Below are 12,830 nucleotides of genomic sequence, written 5' to 3'. Positions count from 1 at the left end.
TAAAAACAGACAGCAAAATCAGGTTGGTATGACTAAATGCACGGTTAAGGAAAAATGAGCAAAAATAGTAATTCATAATTTATATCATATAAATTTGATTGTATTTCATGTATGTTTGATAAGTTGCGGCATATATTTACTTAAAATGATCTTATAGACAGTATTAAAAGTATTTAATTTCAAACAATTCAGGGCAACCAACACTACCGCATTGAAAATTTAAACGTCAACGGACGAGTTGGCCTTTTGTTAACCTAAAATTTATTATTTTCATAGTTAAGGTCATTATTACGTTTTGGTGTTGTGCTTTAAAGTTTAAATGTAGTTTACAAAAAGAACGGAAAGTAAGTGGACTTTTCTCTTTAATGTATTAATAGATTTGGTATAATTGTGCTTGGTACATTGCTTACATTCAACAAGTGGGTAAACACATCTGTACTTAATGGTTAAGCCGAGGGTTAAGCATTATTCTACTACTAACACGAAATTTTTACTCCAGATCAGTATAATAGCTGCCTCATTATTATAACATAATTTATGAAATCGTTACTGGCATCTTTGACTTCCATTGCGGTGGCGTAAGGTCGTCTATACGTTTATTCAAAAACGCCACTCGTGTGCTCATGTTTTGTACGGTTTCCTCCATGTGAGCCTGCCTTCGCAATTGTATCTGTGGCATTAACGATTCCACTTTCGCAACACGACTTTCCATATTTTTTATTTTTTGTCGCACTGCATCTAAATACGCATCTTGCAAATTAACAGTCGATCGTGCTAAAATTGCAAATAAAGGGATATGTTTTCTAAAATGTCTACTTACTTGTGTCTTGTATTTTCGCAATGTCGATAATGAAAAAACTGTAAAAAGTGTGTAATAAATGAGGCGATTCTAGTGTTTTACTTATCTGATGAATTCACCTCTGTTAAATTGGTCAAAGGAACCAGAATTAGATTTTGATTACGTATTTTGATCACTTTATCATCCTCTTCCTTTAAACCAAAGTAACTGTATAGAAACTGCCTCAAGGAATTGTAATCGAGATTCGGATTGATATCGATTTGCTTCACCTCAAATTCCGGCTTGTCTAAATGTGCATAATGTATAAAAATACGAAACTGAAACAAGTGTGTTTTGTACCGTTAAGATCAAATCTTCGAATTTTAATATTCACTTTGAACGTATCTGTCATTTTTACGTCTTTTGTTTACAATTTTTATCACCAAACCAAAGATTTGAATTGACATAAGGTAAAGTCATGTTTACATAGGCATATTGTTGATAGGACTGGTATACACTGTATAAGACACATCATTTGTGATGAGTGCATGCGCAATTGCAACTGATACTGTTGTATTGCGCCGTCTACCATCTTATTGTACGATTTTGAGATTTTAAAGCCGTAGTGCACCATTCTAAATTGCACGTATTTTCATGAATTTGGAAGAAAAATTCAGATTTCATTGTGCATTGTCACCGTGAATTTTCACATTCAATTTTACATAAATTGAAAGAATAGGTTTTGCTTTATTTCTGAAGGTCATTGTCATGAATTTTTAGATTTGTGTAGTACAGTTCATTTACCTGTAGTTGGCAAAACGCAACCATTGGTAGAAGTGTAAAAATAAATTTGTAACTTGTTCTCCGGCTTACTTTTTTTTATTTATTATATTATAAAAATGTGAAATCAAGACCACACAAAAATATTCATACAATTGTATGAACATGAACGAATGAATGCAGGCTGCCGATTCGGCTTGTTTTAATCAGTTAATTTATAACCTAACCTAACTTCCAGTTTAATTTACATGAAAATGGGCTGCAATCTATCTGAAGTTATTAATTTCCCAGAAATTCAACAATATTGAAAAAAATGTTAACGTGTATTCTCACATATGTTACATCAATGTTTACATGCATTTTACGTGTATTTTACATGTAAAAATTAAAGTGTCTATTGCGGGTTCAAAAAATTTGTTTGTATTTATTTTCTTAGTCCTCATGTCCTTACGTACTTATCGAATTGGTTTCGTGATTCAGATTAATACTAGAGGCACTGGTGTAGTTTACAAATGACGGGTATAGGTGGTAGCGTTTGTAAACATTGGGTTATTTTTACAGGTGCAATTGTACTAATTTTTTGATAACCCCTTAATCCTATCCTACCTGAAAGGCCTTTTTCTAAAGGACTCGAGGCTGTCTTGAATTAGCTTGAAGACGCAATTAACTTAATTCCTAATTACAAATAAAGATCACAGTTTATCATTCAATTTCTAGCGCAATCGTACGACTTTACAACAACTCGCCGACATTCCCGTGCGTCGATTATGCTTTAAAACAGTCTTATTATTCGTACGCCATCCGTTTATGACGAAAAAGTTTGTTGATGTTGAACATTTACGTTTCCGTTGGTCGGTTATTAACAAGTAAGCTATGTTTGGTATATTAACAGTTCTTCACGGTGATAATCAAATGGCATAGTGTTCTTACTTTCATACATTCTCTACGTACTGGAGATCACGGTCGGTACAGTACAAAATAAAATACCTTGTAAACGTACGACGGATTGCTATGAACCTTGACAATCAGCTTTACGGATCAACGCAACGGATGAACTGCCATCTATGAACCCACCATAACGTACTGTACCTGAGAATATACTGAGTGAATTTTTTTAATGAATAGTATGGTAATTTCGGAAAGTATTAAACTTAAATTTAATCATGTGATTAACACTATTAACGACAAACTAAAACGGTCTTTAAATAGATTGATTTATAACAATTTAATATTTATCACTTACTTGCAGTCACATTTATAACACGAGTGCTAATTTCATTATTTATCACTTCGACGTCAATGTTAACCCTAAGTGAGAACAATCATTTTTACATAAAACAATAACAAAAGTGTATCAGCTTTAACGAAATTAAAATAGCCCCGCGTTAGAACATCTGGTAGTGGTTTATGGGATAAGTGGGTATGGATCACTTCATTTAACCCGGCCCCCAACTGGAATGAATTCCAGGGAAGTAGTGTGGCAACCACTACGCTTCAAAGCTTCCCATTGTTACCCCAGGTACTAATTTTTAACGAGGCTGACGCGGCCTCGAGGTGGAAAAACATTAAAGGCTGTTTGTTGACGGGCCCAGGATTCGACCCCGGCACCTTCGTGTTTGTAAGTTAGTGTTCATATCACTAACCTATCGCTTCCTCAAATAACAAACCTTAATTTTGAATTAATTATTATAGACCGGCTATGATGTTATACGGGTAAGTGGAACGAATCGAAGCCACCGTAATATAGAAAGCATAATATATATATAAGGGATAGAAAGCCACACACATGCCCCCACTTCCCTAGTGCTACGTCACTTGCAGATGTGTTCCACACTGACTCCCTGTACTGCGCAAACGCAAGCGCGCTAAAATTTGGATTTGCTTTAACGTGCCACCGTTTGTTTTGTTTATAATACCAGTTTCTGCTGACTTCCATATTACAAACCAAATGTCGCTGTATTTTCGGAAAGAATACAGGGTGATTCCTATAGTACCTGCCACCGTTTGGGAGCGTGTAGGTGGTGCGTAGGGGAGTATTTTGATATAGGACACTTGGGGTCGGAAATCTAAAATAAGGGTGCCAGAGCGAAATTTACCTTCTGGAATTTCGCGCCTGTAGGTAGGCAACCCAACCGGCCGGCGGTGCACACGGAGCGATCTCAGGCGGCGATGTGTGGCTGACCCTTGATCAGAATTTTGTTTAAACCCACGAAATCCCGTCTGCAACGACGCGTATCAAGTGAATAAACACTATGGCAATAGTATAATAATAGTTGGCTAGATGTAGGAAGTGCATTGAGAACAACGGTGGCCACGTTGAACACTTGTAAACGTTATTGCTTTTGACTGTCGTTTTCTCTCCTTCCCTCCCATGTCGCTTCCTCGCGCTAACTCGCTCTGCATCGCTCCGCGCGAAACGTCGGTCGGTTGGGTTGCCTACATACAGGCGTGAAATTCCAGAAGATAAATTTGGTTCTGGCGCCCTTATTTTAGATTTCCGAACCCAAGTGTCCTATATCAAAATACTCCCCTAGGCACCCCCTATACGCTCCCAAACGGTGGCAGGTACTATAGGAATCACCCTGTATGTTCTTCTTCTCGAATTAAAGCCTTCGGTCACTACTGTGAATTCCAGTTAAATACATTATAGCGCCAACTTGAAAGAAAACCTCTACTTTAGCTATCAGTCATGATCCTTGTAGTCTGGTTTTTTGAGATTCGTTCAGCACCGGACTTTCTCTTTACCATAGGTCAATGTTGGTCTGTAACGTTATTGCTGTAAGTAAATGTCATTAACTCTTTCTAATTAACTATTACTGTACATACTTACCGAAGCAGTTTCCTAATATCGCCTTTGGCATATTCTTCCAAATGTAGATAACAACAAAATTCATCTTGATAACATGGCATTTATTCCTTGATGTACCCATTGATTGTTATTTTAACTTGCAGCAGCGACTACATTTTGTTTTTAAAGAACAAAAAATGTGTTCAAAGTTTTTCGTCATGAATATAGGCAACACATGCAGCGTACAATTTAGATGCTAATATAACATCATAATTTTATTTTGGTTTTCCGTTTACATCTCCAGTTTTCACTGGGCCGATACAATTACAAAGTTTCTTTATAGAATCTTTCATCCCTTCTCTTTTATACACGTCCCCTAATTTGCATTTTTCTATATTGTTTACATGTAAAATTGATTCGAATTGTATGATAAAACCGTAAACTGTCAATTACTTCTTGTGTATCTACTCGTATTTCACAGCCTACTGATTTGTTTAAAATGTTACGCAAAAAGAACTCAGGTCTAGCCTGGTTAACTAATCGCACGGATTAAAATCAAGTAACGATTATTGTCTGTGTCTGGTGAGGATGCTCTTCGGCAGAATTTGCATAACATTGGTTTCGCATATTAATGAGAAACCTGAAACCTAATTTGCAAATTCGTGTTTAAATCGAAGAATGTATTTTATTTTATTTACAATCGAGCGGTTCACATATTTCCAAAAATTTAAATTTTTCACTCAAATCATACATTATTTTAATCTTATGCCCAAATGAAAGATGTCATTTACTCGTTGTCTGCATACTCTGAGCAATGCGAGCGTTTTTTAGCGCATTTTTGCAAATTTATTTGGCTGGCTGGCAGCAAATATGGGCGCGGAGAAGAACTCTTGTAGAAAGGCAACGGGTGTACGTGTATCTACAAGGCCGTGTAATTTGTCAACCTTAGGGACAGGGCTACATGATGTGGGGTTGGCGACATCTGGACGTCATCCTCGAGCGTAGTTTACTGACATGAAGGTTTTTCAGTTTTTTCCTATCTTCTACTACAGTTTTTGTCCGATTCTTTTCAAATTGGTGTCGTCGGAAAGATGTTGTAAACGCGCGGCGGAATTTTGTTTTTTGTCCTAGGGGCGAAATTAACGACCTTTTGCAAGGCGCGCGCGCGCGTCTTCGAGAGGTAGTCAACTTCGGGCGCCTTTTATCTTCCGTTGCGAATTTTGTCACGCGGTTTAACGTTTCGTAAATCTCGAATCGTTGTCTCTCTTTCTCGTGTCGCCAATAGAAGCTCGAGCAATGAGAAGTGCCCCAAAAATTAAGTAGGTACTATCTTGTGGAAGGTTTTTAGCGAAATCCACCAAAATGTGGGTACCCTACCAGCCGACCATACATATCGGATTTTTAAACTAAACAAACCATTTTTTTTCAAGATGTACAAGAGTGAGAGAAACAATAAATAAGAAATAATAACACGTATTGTTGGGGTCAGATCACCTGTGTTTGATGATGCCGCAAATCGAGCCGCAAATGTTCCTGGAAGTGGGAAATGTGGCACTGGTCTTCCATCATCAGGGTGTACACCATTAAATACGGAGAGAATTAGAGCCGTGTTGAAAAGTAAACTACACACATCAGTTCGCCATTTTTCCGACCGAACAACTTTCCATTGCACTCAAGATGATGACCGAATATTATGATGACCGGATTTAAGCAGAAATATAGACATTTCCTATCATCTTAGATTAACTCCATCTGACTTTTTTTTTCTGTGGCCACAAAAAATTCAATATTTTCCAGTTTGGTCAACAATCAAATCAAATGCTTCTAAATCTATTAAAATCTGTTAGAAGTAGTGTTCTAAACCCTTTAAATCCCACACTCCATTATCACATTATTCACCTACCCCTATAATTAATCCTATAATAAACATCCTAATCAAATCTAAATAGCAAAAACACACCTTAACAAATCTTAGCAAACATCTACGTCTAAACTTCCTACAAATTCCTGTAACCACTAACTTCAACAATGCAAACTTCTTTTCTAAAAAATTAATGCTAAGGCCCCTACCTACCTAACTCAAATTACCATTATTTTCTTGTCTCTTTTTAAGTTCCCCTCAGGGCACGAATGGATTCCGACCCAAACAATAAGCTTAACATTGATATCAAACTCTTACACTTTGAAAATTACGAAGACCTCAATCAAAATCCGCAAATTCCAGGATTTTGTTTCTGATTCTGATTATCACTACCTAATAGTGAAATAAAATGGAATGACTTATGATAATCCCCGCCCATCTGCCAATCCGCTAACTTATACAAGGCAGTATAGGAGCAATATACCATAAAAACTGCTACTTTTATTAAGTAATAGTATATTAAGTGTGTGTTAAACTCGAGGGTGCATCCGTGTGATTAGGACGCACTTTAGTCCTGTGGTATATATGCTATTTTTTGTACTTTGGTAATCAGCTACTGCAATTTCAATATTAAAGTCTAAATTTGAAAGAAAAAAATTGTTTGATTGCCGAATAAGAATAATTTTACATACAGGATGGCTCGCTCTCATCTTTGGCATTGCTTCAACCTAGGGAAACGACACCCCCCTGTAATTTACACAGCAATATTTTTTGAAATTTTAACTACAGATGTTTGTAGTAAAGTCAAACATATCGCATATTGTAAACAGAGATGTACGCATGTGAAGTCTACTCAATGCCAACTTTCTTATTTATGAAGATAATTCTTCGAAATTTTAACCATAGCAGCTTTTAGTAAAGAAAAACATATCGCATATAGTAAAAATCAGACGTGTACATGCGCAGATTGCGCAATGCCAATTTTTTTATTTATCTACGGAGACATGTTTTTTGAAATTTTAACCACAGACACTTTTCTGAACGACAAACATATTGTATATACTATAGCATAAATCAAATATCCGCTGTTTAACCATAAAAATGCTTGTGTCCATCTTTCGGGAAGTATACTGATCTATGCATGGAAAATGCACTAAAGTTACTCCTCTTAGGACGAAAATCTGAAATGTTGGTAATTTTTCAATTACATATGTTTTACAAATGCAACAACGTAATAATATTTTACATATAAGTACATCCTTATTTAAATAGAGAAACTTTCACTTAATAAGTGAATATTTTTGATTTTCAGAAATCGGTGAGGGGAACCAACAATGGGGAAAAGTAGGCAGGTGCCCAAGATATGCGTTATGTGTAGAATCGACGTAAACGATGAAATAAAATTTGGAAAATTATATAAATTGAAAAACGTCTGGGTCCATTATTATTGTTTGTTGCTAAGCGAAACCATCACCCAATCTGGAGAAGATGAAGAAGGCATTTTGGGTTTCCTGCATTCAGATATTACTAAAGAAGTAGGACGATCGAAATCAAAAAAATGTTGTTATTGTAATAAAATGAACGCTTCATTAGGTTGTGTGCATAGGCATTGTAATCGGAAATTTCACATGTATTGCGGTTATTTAAATAATGCGATGTTTCATTTTACAAAGTTCACTACTCATTGCAATTTGCACACGAAACCTTCAAATTTACCAGCATCTATTAAGAAATCGCTGAAAGATTATTATTGTTTGATATGTTTAGATGATTTTCATGAAAAGACGAAGCCGTCTCAGGTTTATTGGGCTAGCTGTTGTAAGTCGCGAGTTCTTTTGCACATTGATTGTTTAAGGCAAATGGCGCTTAATGCTGGATATTTTACAAAGTGCCCTGGTTGCAATAACAACACAGATTTTATCGAATCGATTCGAATGTGGGGAGTTTTCGTGCCAGAACAAGACGCCTCGTGGGAACTAGATCGCAATGCTTTCTCTGATTTGCTATACGTTCATGACACCTGCGACTCTCTCAAATGTCTTTGTCCAGATGGAAGAAATTTTAGTACCGACAAAGGAAAGTGGAAATTGATATTATGCAAGACTTGTGGCTCTGTTGGAACTCATGTAGGTTGCACAGAATTTAAGCGACGATTTTTGTGTGACGTTTGCACATTGAGCGGAGAGGAAAATACCACAATCGACGATCCACCCCAACCGGAGCAAACCAATGAAGATGAATTTATAGACATAGAAATTTTAGATCGAGATTATTTCACTGATTGCGAAGACAACAACTCATCCTTTCAAGATGATTGCGAGAACGTAGAACCATTACCAAACCCTAACAGAACAGAAGAAAAAAAAACAACTAACCCTGAAAGAGGTGTATCTGAACAAAACGTTCGAAAGAGATCCTTTCAGGATATAACAAATAGTGGCGATCAAGAAGTAAATGTAAGCTTTGCTAAAAAATTCAAAGACAACAATGTAAGTCACGAAGAAATCGAACATTTGACTACAATTGAGGAAAATTCATTGTCCTTACTACAACATACGGAAACTCTTGAACCTGAAACTGAAATAACAGCTCAACAAATACCATTGGATGATGACAGTGAGGTTGAATTTGTTAGTTATACGCAAGTAGTAGACAGTTCGCCTAAAATACCACTGCATGCAAATAGTGTCGAATTATTCTTAAATAGTGTCATTTCTAAACCCCCATGTTTACAGAAACGTAATTTTCTTAAAATTTGTGAATCGCCACATAAGGTCAAAAGGAATCGCAAGTCAAAGCTAAATCGTTCTTTAAACCAGATAAAAAATGAAAAGAAATCTGTTCAACTCAGCTTAGAAAACTTCATTACAAGAACTAAAGTATGATTAAACAGATTTATGGGGTTTCATAAGTATTTAATAACTTGTGGCTTTAATATACAACATAGACGATAGATTAAAATGCATGTACAGAAGTCGTAGATTGTAGTATTTTATTTTATCTACTGATAAAAACTATGTTAGTGTTATTTTTAATTATTTTAGGTAAACCTAATAGTGAATTATGAAGTGGAAGTGATGTACAGATTTACTGTATATGTGAGTTATACATTTGCTAAAATGTATTCTTGACCACGTACATCTCTATATTTAAGTGCATTTGTTGCATATTCAAGTTAAAAAAAATTTAATTGGTTAAATTTCTATTCCATCTGTTCTTCACAAACAAATATTTCAAGTCGTCCAAATTTTATTGTTTATTGTATTTGTTACTGTTACCGCGTCTGTAAAATTGATTTTAAGAATGTATTACAAGCATTTCTGTATAATTTTATAAAGTGTTTTTATAATAAAAGTAAAGCAAAGATTGTATTGTATTTTTCAGACAGTTGAATAATCTAATAATAATCTGGGACAATGGAATTTGTGGTTAGTTTAGTACAGAGGGATGTGGTTGTAAACACTATTCCGTCAGTTGTGAAGATGTGCAATCTGCATTTAGAAATAAAATTGTCAAATGAGTAATTGATCCGCCGTATTTAATACGTTCTTTTTATATTGATAATGCAAAATACATCATTATATCTTGTTAATAATTTTAATTTCATTTCTTTATTTAAAATGATTTGACATATTTTAAATGTGGTGCGCTTTCTTTTCTTTTTGTTCCCACTGGTATACTAAATTAATCTACATAAAAGTTATCTATAAAAAAGGTTCTACTTATACATTTTTTTGCTAGGATCAATGCTCAAGGAGATATGGAGGTGGGAGGGGGTGTACAATTTTAGAAAGTTTTAAAAAAAAAAAAGAAATGTTTTAAGTTAAATATAACATGTTTATTGTTAAAAATGAAGTGATTAGTGAATTAATTATGTATCTTGACAATTAAATAATTAATTTTTCAACAATAACAAGTTTGCTGAAGTGGTTTTCGCAACTAGAGAGCAACACGTTGATTTTCGGGTATCAAGGCAAACAAGAGATTCACGAGATCGAGCTAAGATTCACGAATGGTTCAATGACCATCCCCCTTTTCCGAAGTTGGATTCGCTAATGTCGCTGTCATCGGGCATCTTGGGAAGTTCCAAAATAAACTGCCACCAAGCCCTCGATATTGGAACCAAAACAATGCAAAGTTTTATTGGCAGCAAATTCGGTGACATGAAGCAATCTAAAAAGAATGTGGTTTTGTCAATAGCCAGTATAAGTAACACTGTAAAAATTAATGGTGAGAAAGTGCGAGTATTAACCCCCTGACAATTTTTCAACGAACTGTCATAGTAAAAAAGAACGACAGCGATGTAGCAGAGCTTTTAGCATATGAATTAACTCCATACCCCTTGGTTCTGTTCAACGAAGGCGGAATGCGAAAAGGGAAAAAATCAGCCCTCTATGATGTTTTGCCGGCAGAGGACAACGCAACCCTCGATCTCACCCAGAGCACCGTTGTAGTAGATGGCGGTTTCCTCCTCCACCGTGTGAAGTGGAAACAGTCCTCCAACATTTTATCAATTTCCCAACAGTACATTGCCTATGCACAAAAACATTACGGTGAAAATTGTATGGTGGTTTTTTATGGTATAGTCATGTCGACAGCACAAAACGAGCGGAGCAGAAGCGAAGAGGGATCTCAAAAACTTCTGTTGACATCAACTTTCAAGAAAACACGACCATCACAGTTCAACAAGAGCATTTTCTTGCTAATGAAAGAAACAAAACAAGGCTGATTCACCTTGCTCAGTGAGAAAATGACAGCAGCAGGAAACTACTATAGCTACAGGGGATGCTGACGGCACTATTGTGAGGTGCGGGTTGGATAAAGCTGCTGTACATCCAACTGCAGTAATAGTTGGGGAGGATGTGGACTTGATAGTTCTCCTCATTGGGTTGGCACCACAATCAACCAATATATACTTCATGAAGCCAGGCCGTGGTAATGTGGAGACCAAATTGTTTTCAGTGCGGCAACTTCAACAACATCCGGTCGCCAAAACGATTCTCCTTCTCCATAGCTTCTCCGGATGCGACACTACCTCGGCGGTACATGGGAAGAGTAAAGTGGGAATAGCTAAGCTTTTCAAGGAAAATCCTGGCCTTACTCAAGACATGTCCACAATATTTAAAGATCCCTCAACATCACCTGAGGATATTGAAGAGGCTGGTGAGAAACTTTTCCTGGCTATATACAAAGCGCCTGCTCATCAAAATAATCTAAACGAACTTAGATACTCAGCATTTTTAAAAGCTGCAATGAAGCCCAAGTCAGATATGGCCACTCTTCCGCCTACCAAAGGAGCTTCAAAGCAACACTCGCTCAGAGCATACCTACAGGTAAATCCATTTACTTGTATCTTAAAATACCTAATGCTTTCTTTAAATTACAAATATTAATTTGTGATGAATTCTTACGTTGGTCTCATTACTTTCTTACAGATACAACAGTGGCTCGGAAACCCCCTACCCCCCATACAATGGGGTTGGGTCAAGGGAAAAGATGGTATCCTTAACCCAGTTTACACGAAAGACCCTGTGGCACCCGAATCCATTCTGAAAATGATCTTTTGTCGATGCATGACTGGGTGTGGGGTGCGCTGCGGTTGCCGAAAGGCAGGGATTACCTGCTCCGGTGCCTGTGGATGCCTCGGCTCATGTACGAACGGAGCCCCCGTCGAAGAAAGCATCGATGAAGATTTAGATTTTGACGAAATTTAATTGTCAAGATATATATAATAATAATTCATTCACTAATTACTTCATTTTCAGCAATGAACATATTATTTTTAACTTAAAACTTTAACTTAAAACTTTTTTTTTTAAATTTTACACCCCCTCTCACCTCCATATATCTCCTTGAGCATTGATCCTAGCAAAAAAGTGGGCATTATTTTACGAGTTATTGACAAAAAACTGAAAAATAGGACCTTTAGACACCCCCTACACCCTTAGCTCCACCCTCACCCCCCAGGACTTTTAGTATGTTGTTAAGAACACCTTCCTCTACAAGTGTGCAAAAATTGGCTTCTACATGAATTATTTCCGCTATTTGGTATTTTTTGGTCTTCGTTGCTTGGACTATTAGCACGCTGGTCATTTCAAAATTATATGAATATAAGTAAGAAAATTTTTGGAGGAGAATTATAATATAGTGCTCTCCCTCCCCCGATTGTTTGGCCGTCTCGTAGAAGAAAACAATTTTCGAATTAAATTTTAAGCATCTAGGGATCAGTCCTGCTTGTCTGCCAACTAATTGATGACATAATTTTAGTTTAGAAAAATCAAAGGTGTCTTAAAAATTTTTCTTAAAACGTTTTTTTGCATACCAGTAAAGTGCTCTTTGGGGACGAGGTACTCAAAAATGTTATTAAGAGAAGTTGTTCAGAATAAAAAACTGAGTTTATCTAAAAATTTCAAAGTCGTAGGCCTACTTTGATGTTTTTATTCTTTAACAGTATTTTTTGAGGAAGTCCAAAAATATTACTAAAAAAAATTTCAAATAGAACGTAGTTAATGAGTAGAAAAGTGGAATCCGATAGGAAAGAATCCCTAAGAATATGAATGTGTTGAAAAACGCAATATTATCAATCAACATCGAGAGATTCTTATAAAAAATTTAAATCATAT

The 12,830-nt window shown here is 36.0% G+C and overlaps 2 protein-coding genes and 1 long non-coding RNA gene across 5 annotated transcripts; 1 reads left to right on the top strand and 2 right to left on the bottom strand.

Annotated features, from left to right (window-relative positions):
* Positions 1–207: 207 nt before the first annotated feature.
* LOC116163754 lies at positions 208–11,979 on the top strand. Of its 2 annotated transcripts, none has more exons than XM_031477854.1 (3): positions 208–344; positions 7,520–11,540; positions 11,643–11,979. In XM_031477854.1, the coding sequence occupies exons 2-3, from the start codon at positions 11,127–11,129 to the stop codon at positions 11,919–11,921; spliced, it is 693 nt and encodes a 230-aa protein (XP_031333714.1). In that variant the 5' UTR covers positions 208–344; positions 7,520–11,126; the 3' UTR covers positions 11,922–11,979. Both variants share the same exon structure in this region; 1 of them encodes a protein (XP_031333714.1).
* LOC116163755 lies at positions 345–1,273 on the bottom strand. 2 transcript variants are annotated; one of them, XM_031477855.1, is made up of 4 exons: positions 1,139–1,273; positions 902–1,085; positions 821–858; positions 345–774 (listed from the first exon to the last, which is right to left on the bottom strand). In XM_031477855.1, the coding sequence occupies exons 1-4, from the start codon at positions 1,188–1,190 to the stop codon at positions 536–538; spliced, it is 513 nt and encodes a 170-aa protein (XP_031333715.1). In that variant the 5' UTR covers positions 1,191–1,273; the 3' UTR covers positions 345–535. The 2 variants fall into 2 exon arrangements, with proteins under 2 accessions (XP_031333715.1, XP_031333718.1); XM_031477858.1 differs by having other exon boundaries at positions 902–1,116; positions 1,173–1,233.
* LOC116163756 lies at positions 4,274–4,470 on the bottom strand. The gene is made up of 2 exons (XR_004143798.1): positions 4,389–4,470; positions 4,274–4,334 (listed from the first exon to the last, which is right to left on the bottom strand). It is a non-coding gene; the product is annotated as an uncharacterized LOC116163756 (long non-coding RNA).
* Positions 11,980–12,830: the final 851 nt, after the last annotated feature.

The sequence above is a fragment of the Photinus pyralis genome, unplaced genomic scaffold, assembly GCF_008802855.1.
Source record: "Photinus pyralis isolate 1611_PpyrPB1 unplaced genomic scaffold, Ppyr1.3 Ppyr1.4_LG2, whole genome shotgun sequence".
In the NCBI taxonomy this organism is placed as follows: Eukaryota; Metazoa; Arthropoda; class Insecta; order Coleoptera; family Lampyridae; genus Photinus; species Photinus pyralis.
The sequence above is the reverse complement of the archived record's forward strand: the minus strand, read 5'-3'. Positions and strand labels throughout refer to the sequence as shown.